The sequence below is a fragment of the Dreissena polymorpha genome, chromosome 12, assembly GCF_020536995.1.
Source record: "Dreissena polymorpha isolate Duluth1 chromosome 12, UMN_Dpol_1.0, whole genome shotgun sequence".
Classification (NCBI taxonomy): Eukaryota; Metazoa; Mollusca; class Bivalvia; order Myida; family Dreissenidae; genus Dreissena; species Dreissena polymorpha.
Window position 1 is genome coordinate 34,148,177 of NC_068366.1, and position 21,622 is coordinate 34,169,798.

Genomic DNA, 21,622 nt, shown 5'->3' on the forward strand with positions numbered 1-21,622 from the left:
CCAACCGGCATCATTTTCCAACTTGTCCAAGATATTGGGATGAATCTTATTACCAAGTCACATTAAGATCGGGCAATAAATGTGGCCTCTAGAGTGTTAACAAGATTTTACTACAGCCATATATAGCCATGTAAGGAAAAATGCCCCGCTCCTTGGCAGCCAATTTTTTTCAAGCCAACGTAACCATTTTTCAAACTCGTCCAAGATATCATTGAGACCAATCTTCTGACCAAATTTCATGAAGATTGGACAATAAATGTGGCCTCTAGAGAGTTAACAAGGCAAATGTTGACGCTGCACAACGGACGACGGACAAAAGGCGATCACAAAAGCTCACCATGAGCACGTTGTGCTCATGTGAGCTAAAAAGCTTGTGAACACTATAAATCTTGTTTGTTTGCGAAATCTTATTGAAACTTTTATGATTCCTCTGATGAGTGAGATATGGTTATTGTCCTTTGAAAAACATGGCTACCATGAGAACATATTACTTGCAATTTTGTTTTTTAATGCTATAAACAAGCCCACATCCCCTGACCTCATTTTTACCTTGACATTGACTGATTCAGAAGGCTCAAATGTTTGGTTGACCCAAAAAAGACACGTTTTGTCTGTCTTACATAGGTAATTCTTCCTCCAAAGCTTTATCATATTTCAAATTTGTCTATGTCCACTTAAACCATCAACCATATCATTCAGTAACATTTCATGTCAAAATGTGTCTGGTTCCATGAAAACAATCAACCATATTCTTCAGTATCATTACTATATAATTCAGAAAAATTGCACATTGAAGTTCTGAATTATTTTCACACCATTGTATTGCTTGTACACAAGTTGTGGCCACAATTAATCTTCATACCCCTCCCCCAAAATAGCCCAAATAACACAATATTTGCCAAAGCAAAATTAGGCTGAAGATTTTGTTTAGCAAGGAAAATTCCGGCTCTGCATCTGTCTATTCATCACTTCTGATAAGGGCCCAAAGCCCAAAACTGTAACCAACCAAGGGTCCTTTACATAAGGACAGAATACACAGGATTTGATGAGAGGGGAGGGGGCACAGTAGGGAGTGACTGAGGAATAGTTAGCATATTTTCCTCAATGTAAATAAACAAACAAAATTACAAATCTTTCGCATTGACCCGACAATTTTCATTTCAAGACAATTACCCATGTACAATTAATATTTTATTTCAACTTCTTCTCACACTAAACTCGTGAGTCAAAGGTAAACAACCATCTGTCAAATAAAAACCTTTTTTTTAAACGGTACTTCAGCTTTAATAACCTATTCAAACTTTCCAGATACTTTCACAAATATTTTTTATACAGTTTTCATATCAGTGTCTTTGTCCATGTGCACAAAAATTCCTTACAGACGCACTGCACAATAAACCAGGCAGCTTATGGCTGTCTAGTCAAGGGGCTCGAAGGTGTAATGTTTAAGCCGCTTGTTTGTGGGAGGAATAATGACACCCCCCTCTGCCCATGCTGTCCTCACTTTGTACTCTTCATAGGGGTACACCTTGTCCATCTGCAATTTACATGATCAAGGCTAATGGCGCTTAATGGATGTGTATAAAATGTCATCCAAGATTAGCCTGTGCAGTCCACAAGGCTAATCTGGGAAGACACTTTCTGCCTTAACTGGATTTTCGTTTAGCAGAGACCTTTAAACGTAAAGTGTAGTCCCTGATTAGCCAATGGGGACTGCACAGGCTAATCTGAGATGACACTTTACACACATGCATTAAGTCCAGTTTTCCCACGAGGCTCATAAATCAGGAGATTTTACACAAAACTGAAAAATATAAAGAATATTTCTTCACCAGACTATTGTACGCTCACAATGGCAATTAAATTTTTATTTTTTAACGTTTGATTTTTTGCCATTTTCAACAGTCTTTCAAACATATCACTGATGCCAGTTTGCCAAATCACACTTTTAAAAGCTGGTTTACAAGAACTAAGTGCACACATGTATCATCAGGGGTGTGATTGAGGCAAATTCAGAGGGGAGGAAAATTCTGTCGACTGATTTCGACTACGCGAACGGCGCGCATAAGGCAATGACAAACATTAAAACCTACATTAAAATAAACAATTTTTTGAACTTCATAACAATATTTCTTTATAAAAACCTGTTAAACTTCACATTTAACATACTGAGGATGCAAAGTAAACAGTATTTATTGTGATCAATAGCAGCAGTTTTTCAATGTATTGAATTACAGTAAATGGACTAAATATAAACAAGCACACTTGAGTGTTCTACTTGTGTTAATGATGTATTAAACTGAGTTAAATTAATATATTGAATTTGTTTACCTTTCAATATCTTGCATTGCACATCTTCAGTTCAATGCTATTTCAGTTAACTGAACAGCGTGAAAAACATAATAAAGCAGAATATGCATATGAATCTGATAATACACAAATCCACAGACATATTAATCAAATCATGTTTGTCTATTTCCATGTTGGAACGATACTCTTCTTAATTGTTTTACTTCTTGAGTAGACTGAACTCCAATTTGCAAACACTGGTTTCCGTGACACAAATTCACTGCGCACATTTCTAAACAAAAAATGTTTTGCTTGTATCTAAAACGTTGTCTTTTTCGTTGGCAAACACATTTCATTATTCCTATCAAACTATATGATGTCAGTCGTTAATTCGATTGTTACTTGTCATTACAATAATCTTAATTTTCGCTTCACAACGGCGCCTTTTGCAAAAGAATCAGCCTTAGAAATACCAAACACATTTTAAGAAACCGATTTTAATTGGAAGATTGGGAAACGACAGCCAATTATATCGCTCGTTTTAAAAATGCTTAGGCAGAATCTACCAGTGTAAAATGCGGAGCGATTTCGCGGGCCGCCGATATTTCGGGCTGCTTATGATAAACGTCCGCGGAATCTGTGATACCCCCTCTCCCCCACATTTTTTTAAACGAATCTTCGCGAATCTCAGAAGTGACCCCCGGTAAAACCCGATCCGCGGAAATCCGCAGAAAAATCACACCCCTGATCATGTAATTGATAGCTTTATACTATCTATTAATTCAAATAAACTGGAGTTAAAATAATCATAAATCATTTCTTTAAAAATACAGATTTTTGTCAATTGGGATTTTTTTTTTACCATTTACTTGGAAATGGGTCTTTTAAACAGACCAGTAGATATGGCTGAAAAAAGCCTGTTTCCATGTACTCACCATGGGCATGACTTTTGGGTATCTCATCGAAAGGAGCCACGTGAAGAAGAACATGGAGTACACAAACAGGAACATCGCGTACATGGACCACCTGGAAAGGGAAAGCATTAAAGGTTGCCGAGGTGTAGTAGCTATAGTGTCTGTCTAGCAAGTGGGAGGTCATGGGGTTGATCCCCAATGTGGGAGCGTTCTTAAGATATCCCTTAAAGACACCAAGTACTGGTTCTACCCTGGAAACACTCAAAGCTTTTAATAAGCCCTAAGATTTTGAACGCCTTTCACATAAAATAAATAGGTTTTTCACAAAAAAGCATTTGAGCTTTCATATCAAGGACAGGAATTTGATGACAAATAGGGCAATAAGTTGTATGTTATTGAGATATTTAAGTTAATTATGCAAGTTAAACAAAGCCAAAAATGCCTACCATCATGTCTGTTTCTTGCATTATTGCAAAAGCATGGGAAGTCATGCTTTACAAATAAGACTTTCTTATCTATAAAAAAACCCATCATGCTAAACTGCAAAACAAGTCCATTTATAAAATCTCAAAAATGTTTACATACAGAGGATATCGGTATCGTTTTGCTGGGTCTGCTCGGTCAGGTACAAGGATATCGAAGTCAATGTGGACCTGAATAAAACAAATAGATACACTTACTTATACTGAGTCAAGAAGAATAACAGCAGTTCAACATACTGATTATATGACTACATTTAACTTTTTTTTACATATTGGTAATTGTATCTGAGTCCCTCTGTAGGAAAAAGAGGTTCAATGCATGTGGGAAAAGTGTGGGCCAGGCTAATCAGGGGGCCACACTTTTCACTGTTATAGAATTCTTTCTTTTAAGGTCTTTAAAAAAAAGAAAATTTCCATAAAAGCAGAAAGTGTCATCCCTGATTAGACTGTAGGGACTGCACAAGCTTATCTGGGACGACAATTTACCCACATGCATTAAATCCCCTTTCCTAGTGCAGGACTCAGATACACTTACCATTATGTCGAAACGTACTCATTACATCGTAAAGTTGTTTGAACAGAGAAAGTCTGCTTTTTTTCTACATAAGTGACCATCACCATGATTGTATATTCAATCCAAATGAAAAAAAGGAATGTGGACTCTGATCTAAACTTTCTTGACAAAACCTGAAATATTTGCTGAGTTTTTTCTGCCTTATAGTTTTGTAAACCACCTTCATACAATAAAATTATGAGATAATCAAGAGTGAATATAGAGACTAAACAAGGATCGCCATTAAAATTTATATCAAATTGAACCACAGACAACTGAGTATCAACTCAATTTGAGGGGTCCTGGAAAAAGTGGTCTTCAATTAATATACATGTATGTGCTTATAGTGACTTTCAGGAGCAGCCTTTAAAGTTTGGTTAAGCTTATCAAAAAATGACTGTTTCTGCTTACAAATCCTGATTGCTGATTACAGAGCTTCCCCCGCGCTCAATTTTGTTGGCAAAATTTGCCTTCCTCATCTGATTCCTGGCTATTTTGAGGGTTTTTATGAACAGAAAAAATGTAGATAAATAGAACTGCTTTCAGCCTAATGGCTTTATTTAAAGGCATTTACTTATCTGGCACATGGCAAAGTAAGCCCTGGATGATTGTTAGAATATTTTTGTTAAGTTTAGAAATTAAAATTAAAGTGCAGATCTTCCTTACAGGATCCCCCCAGTTTCTTCTCATTCTCGGGTCGTCCCAGTCGGTCCAAGGACTCTTCTGTTCCTCTCCGATGTTTGGAAGGGCAGGATAGTCACCTGCTCCATAACCATCGTCTGGCAAGGGACGATAGTCTTCCGGCAACAGGTTGTATTTTTTAGCAGCTTCTTCATATTCTTTTTGGGTTTGGGGGTAATCTCCTGGCTTCCAGTCAGGATGATAGGCTGCAAAAACACAATCATACAAATTTACATCTGCTGTGCATTTTGTTCGGATTCAAGCATGTTTAAAATTAATACTTTGTTTAAGTTTTAAATACCTTTACATGTATAGTAAGTCAATCTCTTTATAATGTTCTATAAATAGTTTAGAAATAACACTCCCATTTTGAATGCATCAACCATAAAACACTGGTTAGCAACACCTGATCTATGCATTTAAAGTTGATTCTTTATGGACATATTGAAACCTTTTTTGAAAAACTTCCTCACAAGGTGCATTTACAGAGGAAGTGTTTCACTTCAGTTGGTCAGAATGATTATATTAAAAGACTCATTCATCACCCGATTGATTTATGCATTCAACCTCAGGTGTAAACAAGGAGAAATAAAAGTGATCTTTAAGTAAATGTACATGCATTAGACAATACAGAAGTGTAAATTCGGGTTGAAATAAAATAGGTCGATATACAGTAAAACTCCGATAGCTCGAGATAGCACGGGACTGACCTCGATGCTCGAGTAATTGCAGGTTTCGAGTAATCCACGTTGTTTTTTTTCACTGCTTTATAGTTCTGCAGCATGCTTTGTAGCTTCTATTGGCATTCTTCTAGAGACTTTTCCTTCTCATGGACACTTTTTGCCTCCCCACATAATATCTTCCCAAAGTGGATGCCATGACGTTGCTTGAACCGGTCTAGTCACCATGTACATGTAGTTGCGTTAAAGTATGCGAGACCTAGCTCCTTTGTGTATTCAGATGCCTTTGTCTTCAGCATGCAGGCTGTTACCACCGCGGACTGCTCACATGCTTCGGTGAACCACTTCACAAGAGCTGTTTGAAGACTGTCCCATTTGCCTTGCTTCGTCGATTTGCGTTTCTGGCCAAGGTTTTGGTAGCAATCCTTTATGGCTTCTGCATTCTTTAGCCAGGTGGACAGGGTGCTGCTACTGATACTGAGATCTCGAGCTATTTCAGCCTTCAACTTGATGCCTTTCTCTACTTCCAAGATGGCCTTGAACTTAGCCTCTATTGTTCTTGTTTCCAGCTTGCGTTTTGTGGCCTTTTTCCAGTGAACGATGTCAAAAGGCGGCCACTACTTCCGTTACCCGAAACAGAAGCTTTCCTGATATAGCTATCCCGCTACAAGTTGGTCCTTCATTAGATTGCTCAGGAGTTTGATAATTTGTAAGACTATTTTCTTTCTGTGTTGCCATGATGCAGTGCAAATTACAAGAAGGAATTCAGTTAAGAGATTCCGATGTATTATCTGCTACACTCTCTTTTATACCATACATTTTATCATAACTAACGTTTGCAGGTAATTATTTTATTATCATTGAAACTGTGTAGCTTTTATCTGCATCTCAAAGGATGACAATTTGCAGTGTTTCTCAAACTGCGACTAACTTATCACCTAATCAAGCGTTTTTTGTCTGCTTGATTGCGCCGTTTTCATAACTCAAATATTTTCAGCACCGACCAGACGAGAAAGTTTCTTCAAATAATTGCCAGTTAATAAGGTGTGAAATGCCTTTCAGGGACCAGCACACATCCTCCAGTTATCGAAAATCGCATGTTTGAGTTATTGCTGGTATTTATATAAAGACATTAAAGGAAAATGTTAGGGACTTTCTTTAATGCTCCAGTAATTGCCAATTTTCAAGAATTCGCCGACTCGAGTTATTGCAATTTCACTGCATATGCCAAGTTATCCAAAAGAACAACAAGAGCACCGCATAACGGGTGCCACGCTCGGCTGCGGGTGCAGTTTTGAATAAATGAAAGCTTGACAGAATTTTTTTATTTTATTTTCTTTTTACAGGTCACAGTGACTTTGAACTTTGACCTAGTGACCCCAAAATGGGTGTGGCATGTAGAACTCATCAAGGTGCATCTACATATGAAGTTTCAAAGTTGTAGGTTGAAGCACTTTGATTTTAGAGCCAATGTTCAAAACCTTAACAAACCTTGACACGGACGGCGGACAGGACGAGCTGGCTATGACAATACCTCAGGTTTTCTCCCTAAACAGCCGAGCTAAAAATTTATGAAAATGTGAACATACTGGATTCCACCACATACATCAGTCTAACAAATTTAGAAAAATATCTGTTAGAACAAGAGATGTTTTCGTCAGAAACACAATGCCCCCGACTGCGCCGCTTTGATTTATTTAATTTTTACAAGGGAAGTTATATTTTTTAAAGGGATATAATAAAAATATTACTTCCCTTGTAAAAATGATCTGTACCTGCCGAATGATTAATAGAAATTATCTCCCTTTAAAGCTTGTTACTTACCTTGGATTTGTTTTTTTAACCTTCGACCTTGAAGGATGACCTTGACCTTTCACCACTCAAAATGTACAGCTCCATGAGATACACATGCATGCCAAATATGAAGTTGCTATCTTCAATATTGCAAAAGTTATGGCCAATGTTAAAGTTTTCGGACGGACGGACTGACTGACAGACAGTTCAACTGCTATATGCCATCCTACCAGTGGCATAAAAGTATTCAAAGTATTGCTAAATTTGAGTCAAACGTCTCATTTATTACACAAGACAAAGCTTGAATCTAGATTTAATCACTTGAAATGCTGTTGCATCTGAAAGAAGGGTGTTACTCTACAAATGTAAGTATGTTCACTTACGGCGTGTTAGGCAACGCCCATTTTCGTATTTTACCCTATTGAACATCAGGATCAAACACTTCAGAATGCTTAAAGATGGCGGCCCACATAGAATTAAAATTCATTATGACTTATAAATTGTGAAATAACATATATTTATGCATTTTGATGCAAATACTGAAGTGGTTAATGATAACAACCAGGGCTTTTTTTCACATTTTTTCAAATTTTCACATTTTCAAGACGTTCGCGTCTCTAATTTTCATCATTTTAGAAAGTTCACGAATAATTTTTTAACAATTTTGAACAGTTTGCGACTCATTTTTTCACAAAATGGAAGGGGGGAGCCAAGGCCGCTTCACAAAAACAGGAAAAAAAGCCCTGACAACAATGGCAAAGAAGTTTACTTAGGACTAAAGTTATATGTTCTCAGTGAATTTACTGTTCAATTAAGAAACAAGTGCATATTAAATGCTGAATAAATACTGTTGAATGAGTATATGACAGAAAAACATTTTAAAGACTAATCCTTGGACATTTTCTTTATAAGGCATTTAAGATTTTATATTGTTGGTCTTGAATGCTTTGAGCTTAAATGAGTATATACAAACAGCTAAAAGTTCTTCCTGATAAGACCTTATTCCATGTAAAAAAAGTCTCAGGTTTTTCTTTAAAGGGGCCGTCCAACAGATAAAGCATCGTATCGACGCGATTCGATATTTTGAGAAACTACGAGGATTGCTTATATAGCTAAACAATACATCCGCTCTGAATATGAGCGTGGATGGTCGAGTGGTCAAGGCGGGAGGCTTTTTACTACAGGACCCTAGGAATCCAGGGGTCAGTGGTTCTAGCCCTGTTGAGGGTTACTTTTTTTTTCCTTTTTTTAAAATTGTATTCTTGGTTTTTTACTGGAGATTTATAGTTCAAATGTTTAAATTTATCAATATAAAGCATTTAAAGCATTTAATGACAAGCTTCAATACATGCCAAAATCTGTTGGACGGCCCCTTTAAAATCAACCTAAAATATCGTAAGAAACTCATCACCTGTTACCAGTGACATCAATTTGCTTGTTGTTTGTGGATAATTCTTTTTATAAACAATCATAATCAAACCAAAAGCCAAAGCAGGGCCCTCAATCCATTTTTAGGGGAAGCGGGTCGCTACCCATAGCAGGGGGAATTTTCGCGGCGTTTTCCCTTTTTGGGGTATTTTTTTCTTACTATCTAATTATTACATTTGTACATGTTTGCACTATATTCATTGCTTATTTCATAATTTAGTATTTTTGACAAGATTAAATTAAAATAGAATTGAGATATAATAATCATGAGACATCTATCTATATAATTTCCCCAAAAGGGGAAAAAGTATACTTTTCAGGGGGGAATGCGGCTGAATTTCGGCCGTGGATTTGACAGATTGAGGGCCCTGCAAAGTTTTGAAATGACGATTCATTCTTCTTTATGGAGGTTCTGGGAGAAGTAGGTGTAGCATGATCGGTTGATTAGACACAAGATCTATCTTGCCAAGGATTCCAAAGTAAGTCGATGTACTATAAATTAGCATATTTTCAAATTGGAAAGTCAGCATTTTCATTGCAAAAATTAACACATTTTAATGAATCAATGAATCATTGACATGTTTGAATCTTGGATTAATATCATAATTCTGCGAGCACACAATAAAAATAAAAAAAATCATTTTGCGTGTTATGGATATATGTATAATCTGTTTTTGGTTATTTATGCCAGAAAATAGTTTATGTTGCTCATTTTACCTATTAAAGAGCTGCCTGGGTTCAAGGTGGCAAACTTTAAATGAAAAATGCTGTTACCAGTTGTAACTCCCAGCAGCCCGGAGGGGGATTTGTATTATTGCAACTAAGATTTTATGAACCAAAAATTTACTATCAAACTTTTTGATATACAGGAACATTTTCTACATCCTGCATGGTTTTCCTTAGTCCGGGCTCATTAAACACTTTTGTCTAAATCAACAGTATTTCAAAATCGGCAACTAAATTTTTACATTACTCTCTGAATGAACAGCCAGCATGTAAGTTGACTAAATCCGAAATATGTTATCCGAAAAGATAAACTCGGGAAGGTCATTCATATCTACACAATGAATTAAATAACATTTCGGGGAAATAAACGATTAAACAAGATTCTATCTTACCGCCTGCTAAAAGAGATTGCGTGCTAGATATTTCCCGGAGGTGCAGCGCATGTTTGTTTTTAAGTGCATTAACCAAAAGCCAAGACCGACGGAGAGCGGCCATAATGCCTTACGGTCATTACAACTACCGGATTCTTAACGAATCCAACAGAATATACAGAAATGTACCGGATCTACAAACATATACCAATATTATATCAATATATGCACTAAAAAGTTAGGTGTTATATGTGTAATGCTAATTTATGATAAAATACACCACACAATAAGGTCTTTTGTTTTAATATTCACCAATTTTAATGAAAATATATAATAATATAGCATTACTTAGATTTATTTCGGCAAGGAATGCATACATGGGCATTAACAACATGTACAAAATATAAAAATATCACATACATGAAGATAAATATACCATGACATACACACCACACCAAGGATAACACAAAAATGAATAAAACCATATTTCCATTGTGGTCCTTTGTGCTGGTGGCAGGACATAGTGTGGCACTTATAAAAATGGAAAATGCATAACATTTATGGAAGATAGGATCAATGTTGATAAAAGTTGATGACTAGAAATGATTCCATAATCCATAAAAACAACAACAACAAACAATACACATAAAAAGTTACAGATTTTCTAAAAAATGAGTTTTTAAAGACGACTAAAAAACAAACAATTTATCAATCTGTGTTATACTGGAGGGTAAATTGTTCCATAATGAGCATCCCGTGTAACAAAATGACTTTGACCCGAAACCTTTGACTTTGGGGACAGCAAATGCACCTTTTTGAGTTGACCTTGTCCTGTATGAATGAACAGAGGCCTGCGGAATAAAATGTTCTCCCATATAGTCAGGGGCCAAACCATTTTTAATCTTAAACACATGGCCAAGAACAATCTGGTCTACACGTTTATTGAAGGTAGCCAGTTGAGCGATCGAAAGTGTTCTGGCCCAATATGTGCCCTTGCATCGAGACCAAGGACAAACCGCAATAACTTATTCTGGGTGGTTTGGGGCTTATTTTGTAACACTTTGGTGAGACTATGGTACCAAATAGAGCAATCATAATCAAAATGACATTGGATCAAAGACATGACAAGAAGTTTCTTAGTTTGCTGGGTGAGATATTGTTTCTTTCTATATAGATATTTTAACCTGGAGTTGGCCTTCTGAACGACTGAACGAGCCATGGTTTCAAAGGACAAAGTTTGATCCAATTTAGCCCCTATAGTTATTTGACTGAAGAAGTAGATTCAATAATGGTACCATTACAAAAAATATCGAGAGAAGGGTTTGACCTGATTCTATGCCTAGAACCAAAAAGAATAGACTCCGTCTTACCTAAATGCAGAGACAACTTATTATCAACCAACGACTGACTAACCAGATGTAAATCCTCTTTCAATAACCTTTCAATATCAGTTTGACACTTACCAGACACGAGAATACCTGAGTCATCTGCATATAGGAGGAGCTTATTTTTGACCACAGCAGACATATCATTAACATAGATTAGGAAGAGCAGGGGACCTAGAATTGACCCTTGTGGAACCCCACATGATATTGGGGCTGTACCGGAATGAGTGCCTGAAACATCAACAAGTTGCTGTCTATCTGAAAGGTATGATTTGAACCACTTTAAGATATCATCACCAAGACCCGCTGCACTTAATTTAATGAGAAGTATAGAGTGATTAACAGTGTCGAAGGCCTTTTGGAGGTCTAGTAAAAATCATTCCTACGAGATTACCTTTATCAATTTCCAACCTGATATAATCAGTCAGATGTATGAGACAGGTGTCCGTTGAAAAACCACTTCTGAAACCAGACTGAAATTTATACAATTTGTTAACCTTGAAGTATGACTCAACCTGGTTAAATACTAGGAACAACCCTAGCATACTTGAGATCCTCTTGAACAACACCCTGTATAAGAGATAGATTAATAACATGAGTGAGAGGTTGAGAAATAATCGAAGCCAAATCTTTCAAAAAACGTGAGGGCATACCGTCTAAACCTGTTGCTTTATTAGAACTAAGCTGGTTTAAATATTTGAGCACTTGGTTCTCAGAAACTAAAGAAAAAGAAAAACTGTTAACAGCTTTTACACCAAGGCTAGTATAAAAATTAATGACAAATGATTTTCCAAACTTAAGAACACTAGTTGGTAGTTATCAACAAGCTTTGAGGCAACTGAAGTGTAAAAATGGTTAAAAGAATCTGCAATAATTTCCTTATCAGAGCATATATTTCCATCAATGTTAAGACAAATATTAGAAGAGGAAGATAATCCTTTCTTAGATGGTAAACCAAGATTCTTAATGATAGACCAGAGTGGCTTAGAGTCATTTTTGTTAGCTTCAAGAGACTCTGTAAAGAAGTTTTCTTTCGCTGTATCAATTAAACATTTACACTTCTTAATAACTTAAAAAGTTCAAAATTTTCAGCACTTTTTTTGTAATTTCTAAAAGCCTTGTCTTTTTGGTTGATGGCCTCCAAAATGTCAGAATCTATCCATGGTTACTTGTTTGTTTTTTTAATAAATGTTCATTATTTTATTTAAATGAACGTGAAACAAATTTATTACTCATTATTTGTTGTTCAATAATGTGTTTAGTTCCAAATAAATTTTTAATTGTGGTGTTTGTAAACTGAATTAAAAAATTTACGTGGATTTGAACAAACTTAATATTTATGTAAACTTGAAATTAATACAGTTCACCTGAAACATATTTTTTCCATAGATAGTTTTCTAGACACCATGCAGAAGCCAACACATTTTCCAATCATGTTATTCATAAAAAGTGTTTAAGTTTTTTATTTATCATATTGTACAATTATATATAACTTAATTCAGAGAATCATATAGTATTTGTCAAAAAAGTTTTCAGATTTTGATACTATGGGTCAATGCCAATGTTCTCGTAAAACAAACACAACTAGTGTTTTTATTGAATATTGATGATATTATAGGGTAACATACAGTAATACTTGATATTGGCATCACATTTTTTATCAAAATGGATTATACCTCATAGGATATACACTAAATTGATAAATGAATATAAGTATATGTATTTAAGTTGGAAAAGCAAAATAAAGTCACTGAAAAATAGTTAACCTTTCGATAATTTTGCGCGAAAGATGTCATAGCATCTTTACAGTCGCCTCCAGTCTGGCTAAATCTATATCTTGCTAATGTAACAAAACAGGTTTCAGAAAAAGTTTTAGGTATGTTAAGTATGTAAACACATCAACAAAGACTTTGTTTATCTGCATTCACAATCTTGTGAACATTTTGTTGTGTTTTTATAGTCAAACAACATCGCATTTTTATCTGATAATAATCTTTATCAATTTGGAGCAAAATTATTATTTTCATGCTCGTTAGACACATTCTTAAACATAAAGTAATTTATATATTATGAAAGAACGTTTTCACTGGTAAATTCCATTACTGAATGCATTTCATAAGATTTTAAACAGTTTAGTACAATCATTAATTCATAACAGTCTTGTTTTAGGTTTAATTTTGGTATCGTTTAAAAAGGCCAAATTGTCATGGCAAATTACCACGATATTCCTGTTCACAGAGACAGTGTATGCATCAAACTGATAAATGTCAAAGAAAACTGTAAACTAAAATTAAATTCAGATTTATTATGTGAGCACATTCTTATATGATTCTAATACATACGGATACTATATCAAAATTAACCAAACGTTAAACGATATACATGTATACTGAAATAATTGTGTATTACTCTCAAGAATATATTTTAAATTGGAGTGTTAAATAAACTCTAAAGTTAAAGGTTTTATTTGTATTCTTTAAAGAATGTACAAATCTAAATTGGGCTTCAATGTTCCTCCTATTCGTGCATTGCAGTTTAAAAATATCAGTATACCCATTTTTTTATTTGTACACTTTTTCGTTAAAATAAAAGAAAAACAGAGTAAAAACACAACTTAAATATAAAAACATTTATAATTGTTCTATTGTTTTTTTTTGTTAGCTAGGACAATTTTTTGTCTAAACATTTGTGCCGGTAAAACAGCGGGGAGCTGTGTTAAAATACATAAACAGCATTGAACTAGAACGAATTGTGTTGCTATGCAGCAAGTTAAATATTACAACAACAGGTTTTAATGGACAGCTTTAAAAACCTATGCAATTTTAGATTTATTGTGAAGTAAAAAAACCCTGTACATATTCATATATGTATATATTTCTGGTTCAAGTCTGCTTCGGTATTACTCGAGTCAACGCGAAACAATTTCCAGTTCATTACTCGGTTTATATCGATTTAATGGGCTACCGCACTCGGTTTTCACTGAACATGCGACATACCTTTTTAGAAAAACGAGTGGACCAATGGTGACATTTCGAAGAGCCGTGAATGTGAACAATATCCCGACCAGGCTCTTTAATAGATGCAAACGACTGACATTGAGACCTTACTCAATCTGTAGTTATTCGTCATGGCTCAAACTGTATTCAGACGGTTTTGCACTGGAACTGAACACGTATTTTAACCATAAGTGGCAACCACTAGTACTAGGATCTGTGGGCTTTCCGGTTAGTTCAGTTGTTGGTTAACGCATTTCTGACCGAGATGAACCGGATGCGAATGTGAGTTTGGTTTGTGGTCAGTTTGGGTTTGCTACGGGTACTCTGGCTCCCCCCCCCTCTGAAAACGAACACACGCAAAATGAATGCGTTTCAATAAAAAACAATATTAGACATTAACATCTCCGCAATTTTATCAGATTGTTTTAGCTTTATGTAGGATATACACGCTTAAAGATAGAGGATGCTAATTTCTGTATAATACAATAAATACATTTGTACAAAAAATTCGAAACAAATTAATGCAAAAAACGGGTCGGCAGTCTCTTAGATCCGGTCGTCTGTCCATGAGATCCGGTCTCCTGTCCATAAGATCCAGTCGCCTGTCCATGAAATCCGGTCGCATGTCCATGAGAAACGGTAGCCTGTACATAAGATCCGGTCGCATGTCCATGAGATCCGGTCGCCGGTCCATTAGATCCGGTGGCATGCCCATGAGATTCGGTCGACAGTCCATGAGAAACGGTCGGCAGTCCATGAGGTCCGGTCGGCAATCCATGACATCCGGTCGACAGTCCATGACATCCGGTTGCCTGTCCATGATATCCGGTCGCCTGTCCATGAGACCCGGTCGACAGTCAATGACATCCGGTCGGCAGTCCGTGAAATCCGGTCGGCAGTCCATGACTTCCGGTCGACAGTCCATGAAATAAAGTCGCCAGTCCATGAGGTCCGGTAGGCAGTCCATGAGATACGCCCGACAGTCCATGAGATTCGGTCGCCTGACAATGAGATCCGGTCGCCTTTCCATGAGATCCGGTCGCCTGTTCATGAGATCCGGTCGCATTTCAATGAGATCCGGTCGCCTGTACATAAGATTCGGTCGCCTGTCCATGACATCCGGTCGCCTGTCCATGAGATCCGATTCGACAGTCCATGACATCCGGTCAGCAGTCCATGAGGTCCGGTCGGCAGTCCATGACATCCGGTCGACAGTCCATGAGATACGGTCGCCTGTCCATGAGGTCCGGTCGGAAGTCCATGAGAATCGATCGAAAATCCATTACATCCGGTCGCATGTTCATGAGATCCGGTCGTCTGTCCATGAGATCCGGTCGCCTGTCCATGAGATCCGGTCGCCTGTCCATGAGATCCGGTCGCCTGTCCATGAGGTCCGGTCGGCAGTCGATGAGATCCGGTCGACAATCCATGACATCCGGTCGCCTGTCCATGAGATCCGATCACTTTTCCATGAGAACCGGTGGCCTGTCCATGAGATCCGGTGGCCTGTCCATGAGATCCGGTCGCCTGTCCATGAGATTCGGTCGCCTTTCCATGAGATCCGGTCGGCAGACCATGTTATCTGGTCGGCAGTCCATGAAATCCAGTCTCCTGTCCATGAGATCCGGTCGCCTGTCCATGAGATTCGGTCGCCTGTCCATGCGACCCGGTAGCCTGTCCATGAGATCCGGTCGCCTGGCCATGAGACCCGGTCGCCTGTCCATGAGATCATGTCGCCTGCCCATGAGATTCGGTCGTCTGTCCATGAGATCCGGTCGGCAGACCATGAGATCTGGTCGGCAGTCTATGAGCTCCAGTCTTCTGTCCATGAGATCCGGTCGCATGTCCATGAGATCTGGTCGGCAGTCCATGAGATCCGGTTCGCAGTCCATGAGATCCGGCCGCTTGTCCATGAGATCCGTTCGGCAGTCCCTGAAAAGTCGCTGATTAGAAGTGTTTTTATCAAGAATAAAAAAATGACATTTTTGTGATTTCTTTTTTAATCCGATAAACAAATATATGCTTATCATTATAAAATTCATCGCAGCAATATAGATTAGATAAACATTTAAGGAAAAAAATCTGTGAAATGAGTTTTGAAGTCGATCGTCGTTTCTGCGAATATTTTAATAAGCGGTACATCCATGTAACGAATTCTGCCACTGCCCCTGGGCGGTAATGTTTTTTTTTAAATAAATACAAAAATCAGGATTTGGTGATGTCTTTCAAGGAACATTTTGACACTCAACAACAACTTGATGTCATCTCAATACGGTAATGCATATTAAGAACAGTTTGTCATGAAGTTGTATTGTATTTTTAAACGTGTGAGTTCACCATTTCAGTTTTATTCTGTACAAAATCTACGCGCTATCACAAGGGACTCGTTTGCCACTTCAGCTCACCTTGTGTGATACGCCGTGCAAATTCGACGCTTCGAAAGTAAAACAACGGTTTAGTAAGATCACGATAGGTGAGTTTTAAACGGACCCCATCAGTAACGTTTGTGCGCGCTTTTATCTCTTTGTCGACCTCCCCGTGTATGCACGTTATGCGGACATAAAATTGCACGCGAACATATCATGTTGTACATTCGGCACATATATTAAGTTTGATGCCGATGTCTTAAGCAATCATCCAATATAGAATGCGTTTTGTGGAACAACCCACAGTTTGGTATAACTTTATCATCATCACCACTTAACTATAATTAACAGATTGATACATGCAGCCACATGGCACAGAGTCTTAAACGTTCGTGTGTAACATCGTATTTTTGTCATCTACATGACTTGTTTTTAACTAATAACCTTCTTGCCCAAAGTGGCAAATCCCGGGAGTCACATGATCATACAAGCTTATATATTAATTAGTTCTTCTTGAATGCTCTGAGCTTTTATAAGTAGATACGTACAGCTCACAGTTCTTCTTGTTAACCCATTTTTTCATGTCAAAAATTATGTCTTATATGTATGTCTATAAAATCGAGTTCAAACAACCTAATACATCGTTACAAACACAATACCTGTTATTACCGATATCAATTTGTGAGTGAATTGTGGAGAAATACTCAAAACAAAAACTGTATCCAAAAAACCGTTATCAAACCAAAAGCCGAAGTTTTGAAATGCCGATTCTATCTAGCTTACGGATGTTCCGGAGCTAGTCGGTATATTACGATTGGTAGATTAGACACGAGATCTTTCTTGCCGAGGATTCCGGAGATCGTCTATAGCGTATCTTCAAAGTCGGAATTACTCGGAATACTCGGCTTTGTCCATTGCAAAAACATATACATTTAAAAGAACCGTTGACGTGTTTGAAACTTTGGATTAATATCAACATTATGCGAGCTTAACATATCATGTAAGTTGTTTTTATTTGCGCATTATGGATATATTTCCGATCTATTTGTGTTTATTTATGCCAGAAAATAGTTTATGTGGCTAATATTTCCGATAAAACTGCCGCCCGGATTCTAGGCGGCGAGTTTCTATGGAAAATCGGGTTGTCAGTTGCAACTCCCAGCGACCCGGAGGGTCAATTGCTGGGAGTTGTATTATTGCAACTAATATATTAATATAACTACCGGTAATGTAGTTAAAAAGTTTGTTTAAACATTGCTCACTGCACACAATAGACCAGTTTCACAATACTACCGCTGTTGCTATTTTAAGATATCATGTGACGCGTCGAATTTCCGAACGAGGCTGAAGAAGATCTTTGGCGGAGTATGGCAAGCGGTTCGGCGCATAATCCCAAGAAACTAGGTTTCTCATGAGAACCTAGGTTCTCAGAATGAGAACCTAGGTTCTCGCTTGAAGATTGCACATGACTTCAAGAACCCAAGTTTTCAAATGAGAACCTAGGTTTTCATGAGAACCTAGGTTCTCATTTGAAAACCTAGGTTTTCATGAGAACCTAGGTTCTCAGAATGAGAACCTAGGTTCTCATGAAAAACCTAGTTTCTTCGGATTATGCGTCGAACTGCTTGCCATATCCGTGGTTTTCATTTGGGAACCATAGGTTCTCTGAGAACCTAGGTTCTCTGAGAACCTAGGTTTTCAGAGAACCTAGGTTCTCATGAGAACCTAGGTTCTCATTATGAGAACCAAGGTTCTCATAGAACCTAGGTTCTCTGAAAACCTAGGTTCTCTGAAAACCTAGGTTCTCATAGAACCTAGGTTCTCATAGAACCTAGGTTCCATGAAAACCTAGGTTCTCTGAGAACCTAGGTTTTCAGAGAACCTAGGTTTTCAGAATTACGCGTCGGACGGCGTAAACTTGATCGTTTGGAATACGGGACACATATTATTCAGGGCGCAGGATCAATAGTGTTCACATATGATTACACACGGGCTGGACAGAATGAAAACACGCCGTTAAGAACATTATTTTTGCAGATATCTCAAGTTATTGAAATATGTTTGCAAAGTCTTTAGCGCATAAGTTTTTTTGCAGTGTTGCCGATATCTTACGATTGAATAATACATTATTACACATAATCAATAGAGATAAAACTTGTATTTTATACCATAATGATTGCTTCCTACATGTAGGTCACAGACATACTTAAAATAGAAAACTGTACCGTACAGTCGTTTGAGGCCCGAGCAAGGGAACTGAATATTTGAAACTTATTTAATGCTGTAACAATGTATTATGTAACGATTGATCTGAATTTTTAGTCTCAAAATAATATTTACAATAAAAGATGAATTTCATAAACAGTTCAATTTTTTATTAACGTGTTCAGACCAATGTCGACCGATTACTTTACTAATTTCATTCCTCAAGAACACCCATGCACGGAAACATGAACAAGAGGCGGTCACCGACGGCTAATGCCTGTTGTCACAAATATTCAACAGATAAGTTTCGTAGAATATTACTGAGCATTGTCTGAACATTGTTCAGAAAATGCTCTTGGGGAGAAACATTCACGGTTTCACGCCTATTTCTATTCATTTTACACATATGCCGCCAGCGTGTACCAAGCAATGGGAGACAACTGGAGGTTAATTATGGCAAGGGGTTCGACGCATAATCCCAAGAAACTAGGTTTCTCATGAGAACCTAGAACCTAGGTTTATGAAATCCCAAGAAACCAGGTTTCTCACGAGAACCTAGGTTCTCATTTGAAAACCTTGGTTTACGCTTGAGAACCTGGGTTCTCATGAGAAACTAGGCTTTTCATGAGAACCTAGGTTCTCATAGACAAATAGAACTTAGGTTCTCATGAGAACCTAGGTTCTCATTCTGAGAACTTAAGTTCTCGTTTGGTATCCAAGGTTTTCACAAGAACCTAGGTTCTCATTTGAAAGCCTAGGTTCTCATGAGAACCTAGGTTCTCATTTGAAAACCTAGGTTCTCATGAGAACCTAGGTTCTCATTCTGAGAACCTAGGTTCTCATGAGAAACCTAGTTTCTTGGGATTATGCGTCGAACCGCTTGCCATACATGGCGTCAAGAACCCAAGTTTTAAAATGAGAACCTAGGTTTTCATGAGAACCTAGGTTCTCATGAAAAACCTAGTTTCTTGGGATGAGTCGAACTGCTTGCAATATCCGTGGTTTTTATTTGGGAACCATAGGTTCTCTGAGAACCTAGGTTCTCTGAGAACCTAGGTTTTCAGAGAACCTAGTTTCTCATGAGAACCTAGGTTCTCATTATGAGAACCAAGGTTCTCATAGAACCTAGGTTCTCATGAGAACCTAGGTTCTTTGAAAACATAGGTTCTCTGAGAACCTAGGTTCTCTGAAAACATAGGTTCTCTGAGAACTTAGGTTTTCAGAGAACCTAGGTTTTCAGAATTACGCGTCGGACGGCGTAAACTTGCTCGTTTGGAATACGGGACACATATTATTCAGGGCGCAGGATCAATGGGGTTCACATATGATTACACACGGGCTGGACAGAATATAAACACGCCGTTAAGAACTTTATTTTTGCAGATATCTCAAGTTATTGAAATACGTTTGCAAAGTCTTTAGCGCATAAGTTTTTCTTGCAGTGTTGCCGATATCTTACGATTGAATAATACATTATTACACATAATCAATAGAGATAAAACTTGTATTTTATACCATAATGATTGCTTCCTACATGTAGGTCACAGGCATACTTAAAATAGAAAACTGTACCGTACAGTCGTTTGAGGCCCGAACAAGGGAACTGAATATTTGAAACTCATTTAATGCTGTAACAATGTATTATGTAACGATTGATCTGAATTTTTAGTCTTAAAATAATATTAACAATTAAAGATGTATTTCATAAACAGTTCAATTTTTTATTAACGTGTTCAGACCAATGTCGACCGATTACTTTACTAATTTCATTCCTCAAGAACACCCATGCACGGAAACATGAACAAGAGGCGGTCACCGACGGCTAATGCCTGTTGTCACAAATATTAAACAGATAAGTTTTGTAGAATATTACTGAGCATTGTCTGAACATTGTTCAGAAAATGCTCTTGTGCAGAAACATTCACGGTTTCACGCCTATTTCTATTCATTTTTCACATATTCCGCCAGCGTGTACCAAACAATGGGAGACAACTGGAGGTTAATTATGGCAAGGGGTTCGACGCATAATCCCAAGAAACTAGGTCTCTCATGAGAACCTAGGTTCTCATGAGAACCTAGGTTTATGAAATCCCAAGAAACCAGGTTTCTCACGAGAACCTAGGTTCTCATGAGAACCAAGGTTTATGAAATCCCAAGAAACCAGGTTTCCCATGAGAACCTAGGTTCTCATGAGAACCTAGGTTCTCATTTGAAAACCTTGGTTTACGCTTGAGAACCTAGGTTCTCATGAGAAACTAGGCTTTTCATGAGAACCTAGGTTCTCATAGACACATAGAACTTAGGTTCTCATGAGAACCTAGGTTCTCATGAGAACCTAGGTTCTCATTCTGAGAACTTTAGTTCTCGTTTGGTATCCTAGGTTTTCACAAGAACCTAGGTTCTCATTTGAAAACCTAGGTTCTCATGAGAACCTAGGTTCTCATTCTGAGAACCTAGGTTCTCATGAGAAACCTAGTTTCTTGGGATTAGGCGTCGAACCGCTTGCCATAGCGGAGAATATCGATGATTATAAATCAGTTAATTTTTATTTATTAGATTCGGGATTTTCATGAGCAATTACGGCAAATATATGCATACATGCATTTGTGGTTTAGTCAATAAATTTATGAGGGGTTACAAACTAAACATTCTTACACCTAAGTCATATTTCAAAGCCATAGTATGTAGTACCACTAGATCTAGTGCATACGTGTATATACATTTTTATTTAATCTTTACTTAAAGATACCGA

The 21,622-nt window shown here is 37.4% G+C and overlaps 1 protein-coding gene across 1 annotated transcript; it reads right to left on the minus strand.

Moving 5' to 3' along the window:
* Positions 1-1,178: 1,178 nt before the first annotated feature.
* On the minus strand, positions 1,179-10,080 carry LOC127853311 (NADH dehydrogenase [ubiquinone] 1 beta subcomplex subunit 8, mitochondrial-like). Its single transcript, XM_052387727.1, has 5 exons — positions 9,940-10,080; positions 4,905-5,125; positions 3,789-3,856; positions 3,225-3,315; positions 1,179-1,537 (listed from the first exon to the last, which is right to left on the minus strand). The coding sequence occupies exons 1-5, from the start codon at positions 10,040-10,042 to the stop codon at positions 1,418-1,420; spliced, it is 603 nt and encodes a 200-aa protein (XP_052243687.1). The 5' UTR covers positions 10,043-10,080; the 3' UTR covers positions 1,179-1,417.
* Positions 10,081-21,622: the final 11,542 nt, after the last annotated feature.

Coding starts and splice junctions, on each gene's coding strand:
- LOC127853311 (XM_052387727.1), bottom strand. CDS start 10,042: ATGGCCGCTCTCCGTCGGTCTTGGCTTTTGGTTAATGCACTTAAAAAC. Junction 3,857..4,904: donor GAAGAAACTGGGGGGATCCT/GTAAGGAAGATC, acceptor TGTTTTATTCAG/GTCCACATTGACTTCGATAT. Junction 1,538..3,224: donor ACCCAAAAGTCATGCCCATG/GTGAGTACATGG, acceptor TGTAAATTGCAG/ATGGACAAGGTGTACCCCTA.